Source organism: Borostomias antarcticus (assembly GCF_949987555.1).
Source record: "Borostomias antarcticus genome assembly, chromosome: 3".
NCBI classification, from domain to species: domain Eukaryota; kingdom Metazoa; phylum Chordata; class Actinopteri; order Stomiiformes; family Stomiidae; genus Borostomias; species Borostomias antarcticus.
The window spans coordinates 3,009,047-3,012,771 of record NC_140236.1 but is presented as its reverse complement, the minus strand read 5'-3'; the positions used below and the strand labels follow the sequence as shown (position 1 = coordinate 3,012,771).

At 52.4% G+C, this 3,725-nt stretch overlaps 1 protein-coding gene across 1 annotated transcript in view; it reads left to right on the top strand.

Annotated features, from left to right (window-relative positions):
• The window catches only part of prkcz (protein kinase C, zeta), a gene marked incomplete at its 5' end in the record, with an annotated part of 89,110 nt that extends 86,209 nt beyond the window's left edge, over positions 1 to 2,901 (top strand). Inside the window, one exon of the mRNA XM_084436360.1 lies at positions 2,762 to 2,901. Within this exon, the coding sequence (XP_084292486.1) occupies positions 2,762 to 2,849 (88 nt within the window). The 3' untranslated portion in view covers positions 2,850 to 2,901. The remainder of the gene's footprint in view (positions 1 to 2,761) is intronic.
• Between the last annotated feature and the right edge of the window lie 824 nt (positions 2,902 to 3,725).

Below are 3,725 nucleotides of genomic sequence, written 5' to 3'. Positions count from 1 at the left end.
TAGGGCTCCTAGGGCAGGGCTCCTAGGGCAGGGCTCCTTGGAGGGGCTCCTACGGTAGGGCTCCTAGGGCAGGGCTCCTGGGTAGGGCTCCTAGGGCAGGGCTCCTAGGGCAGGGCTCCTTGGAGGGGCTCCTACGGCAGGGCTCCTAGGGCAGGGCTCCTGGGTAGGGCTCCTAGGGCAGGGCTCCTAGGGCAGGGCTCCTTGGAGGGGCTCCTACGGTAGGGCTCCTACTGCAGGGCTCCTGGGCAGGGCTCCTAGGGCAGGGCTCCTATGGTAGGCTGTCTGTGTCGTTAGCGCTACAGTGCGTAGCTGCTCCCGTAAAGATGGACGTCGTCTTCAAACAGGCTGCGCGGGGGGGGGGGGGCTGCGAGGAGCGCCTCGCGTTCGTCTGAGCTCATTTGCAGCGGGGGAGGGATTTGACGTCGCCCGTCGTGACAGTCTGCGGCTTACCGTCGAGAGAGATGCAGCGGAGGGAGGAGGAGGAGGAGGGGAGGGGGGGGCGAGCACGCCAGCTCTCTGACAGTTCAATGGGGGAGAGATCTCAAGCTGGTTTCAAACGGCTCACGGAAGCCACCGGTACTTCAAAAGGAGGAGACGCGCTGCCGTCTCTCTCTCCACCCCTCACACACACACACACACACACTCTCTCTTTCTCTTCTTTTTTCTGTGGCTCGGGGGCGGGGTTGGGGGGCTGCTGTGAGGAGAGGGGGGGGGGGGGGTGTGATGTAAAAAGCGCCCTCTCTCCTCTCCTCCGCCTCGTGTGATGGGATTGGCAGACGAAAAAAGAAGTCAGAGACGAGAGAGAGAGGGAGGGAGAGAGAGGGAGAGAGAGGGGGAGAGAGAGAGAGAGAGAGAGAGAGAGAGGGTAAACCCTCTCTACAGTATATCTGAGATGTAGTTAGTGGCATCATCAAAACCCCGGCTTCCTCGGGGTCCTGGGAGAGGGAGAGAAAGAATTTAATTTGCTTTCTCCTCCTGCTCTGACTTCATCGGTCTTAGAAAATGGCGGGCGACGCCAGGAACAGAGGCAAGGACACCTCGCACGGTTCCAGCTCTCTCAGCGGGCTCGCCGAAAAAGTTCTGAAAAGAGTTTCCGCCTCAGAGCTCAGGGTTATTGTACTTTAAGTACATTTCGGTGAATTCCGTCGGCTCCTCGTTGTTTAGAGGACGTGTGGTTGTTGTCTAACACCCATCGGGATGTCCGAACCCTCGCTGACCGAGTCTCACCTACTAGCTACGTTGTTTAGGCTGCGGTCACCTTTCTTCTTCTTCTTCTCTCTCTCTGTTTTGGTCTTTCTTTCTCTCTCTCTGTTTTGGTCTCTCTCTCTCTCTCTCTCTCTCGGTCTTTCTTTCTCTTCATCTTCTCTTAATCCGAGACCCTGAGTGTCTCCGTCTCTCTCTATCCCACATCGCACACACACACACACACACACACACCCACCCATCTCTTTCTCTCTGCGCTCTCCCTCCTGCATCTGGTAACGCTTTCAAGCCATCCCTGGAAAAAGAGGCATCGTTTGCGCTAGTGAACACATTGTTTGTTTTGGTGCGCTCCCCAGGCCTTCCCTCCCCTCTCCGTTCCCCTTCTTGTGGTTCTTGTGCCTCCGTTCCTCCCCGTTCCTCCCCGAGCGTTACCCGCCCCGCTCTGCTTCTCCTCCACTCCGCGCTCGGTGTTGACAGCGTTATTACACTATTGGTACAAGCGCGCGCGGGGGATAAGATATCTGTTGATGTCTTTGGTTTTCGGGGTCGATCTCTTTGCTTATTTGTGTCGTCTACCGATGCTTTGCTTACGGGTTTTTGGCGGAGAAGGATGTGAGGCATCGGGGTTCAGTGTGTGTGTGTTTTGGGGGCGTGTTGGGAAGGGGGTAGAGTGTGTGTGTGTTTGGGGGCGTGCTGGGAAGGGGGTATAGTGGAGGGGCTTTAGGAGGAGCTTCCCTCGTGCTTCTGTTCAAGCATTCGGTCGGTGCCGATTCCCGAAGTGAAAAACCCTCTATTGTTTTAACCTGAAAGACTTGAACATTATACTGTATCTGCAGAAGTAAAGCCTCCCTTATCCTCAACCCAGTGTGAGGCCTCTTTTCTGAGCTCCAGTTCCCATCACAACCACCCCCCCCCCTCCTCCACACACACACACACACACACACACACTTTCCTAGGAAGTGGGTTTATCCATCTTTACTGTGGCAGATGAGGAAAAGGCCTGTTGCTGTTGGAGCGGCAGGAGGAGCAGCTAACGGAGTACATTTATTTTTACTCGGCCTCGCCGGTCCCGGTCACACAGCTTCGCTTCATTTACCCATGATTACCGCTTTGTTAATGGAACCGGCGAGCTCGGGGAAGAGCGCCACTACTGATTACTCCACAACATGTTCTCGATCCAACCCACCCCCCCCCCCCCCTCTCACACACACGCGCGCACATATTCCACAAAAGGGTGTTGTTTTTTTCCTGGACTTCAGAACAGATATTCAGGCAAACAAACACTGGTTCTAGAACATTCTAGAACAAGGAACAATATCGTCAGTGTTCTTTGGGCAGAGTGTAGCCTATCCAGAGGGTCCATCGATTATTCTTTTTTTTTGCCTTGTTTTTGTTGAAGTTTTGAAGTTTCACATTTGTGTGAATAGAAATGGACTGAAGAAGCTACCGAACTAGCATCTCTGTCTCGCAGATCGCGTAAACGTAGCGGAGACACACAACCTGCAAAACCGCGGTAAGACGCAGTCTCTCACTAACCCTGTCTCCGTCTTCTCCACAGGGACGTCATCAAGCGAATAGACCAGTCGGAGTTCGAGGGATTCGAGTACATCAACCCCCTGCTGCTATCCACGGAGGAGTCTGTATGAAGGAGACACACACACTCCTTCACCCACCTACCACACGTCTGTCCAGTCCGCCGTCTCAGCCAAAACCAACTAGCCAGTGACTCGCCTAGCCGAGGAGGAGCGTGCGATGGAGGGAGGACCGAAGGGAGGACCCACTTCCAGGTCTGAGGGACACGAGTGCGAAGACTTTAAATTTACTCTCATCTTGGATCCCATGATGCACTGCATACTTTTCATTGCGATAAGGTGATTCTTTGGAGCGGTCAACAAAATGACTCTGGACCACAGGATGGGTCCTCTAACTGTTGTTGACTGTCTTCCTGCCCCCCCCCCGCCCCCTCTCAACCCCCCCCATCTGTGACTCAGCACGACCAGCTCTGTCGTTTGAACAGAAAGCTACTCTTCATTCTGTGCCTGCCATTGTAAAAGCATTTTAACCCTTCGCATCCCTGGGTGAATATGACAGTTCTTCTTCAGAACTTGAAATAAATAAATGTGCACTTTTTTGTTACTTTATTTTTTTTGTAGGGGGATGCTGCCTCGAGCAAAACAAGAATGTACAATGATGAAGGAAAAAATGATAAGTTATTTGTTGTGTATTACAATGTAGGTAGCGAATCCAAATTGACGATGCCTTTTCGTTGACGCAAAGTGGCACATTTTCATTCATGACCATAAACTTCTTTTTTTTTTTTTTTATCCACAGTTTTCATGACAGGAAAAGAACACTCTGGAAAATAACTATCTGGGACACAAACCTTTTTATTTAATAAGTGCCTCAAAGATCTGCTTGACATCATGTTCCTAAATGCACTTAACTCTTGTTCAAACACCCTCCACCTGTCTGAGTTGGTCAGTCAAAGGCAGAAAGGCCTTCCCATGCCTGTAGTCCAAAGG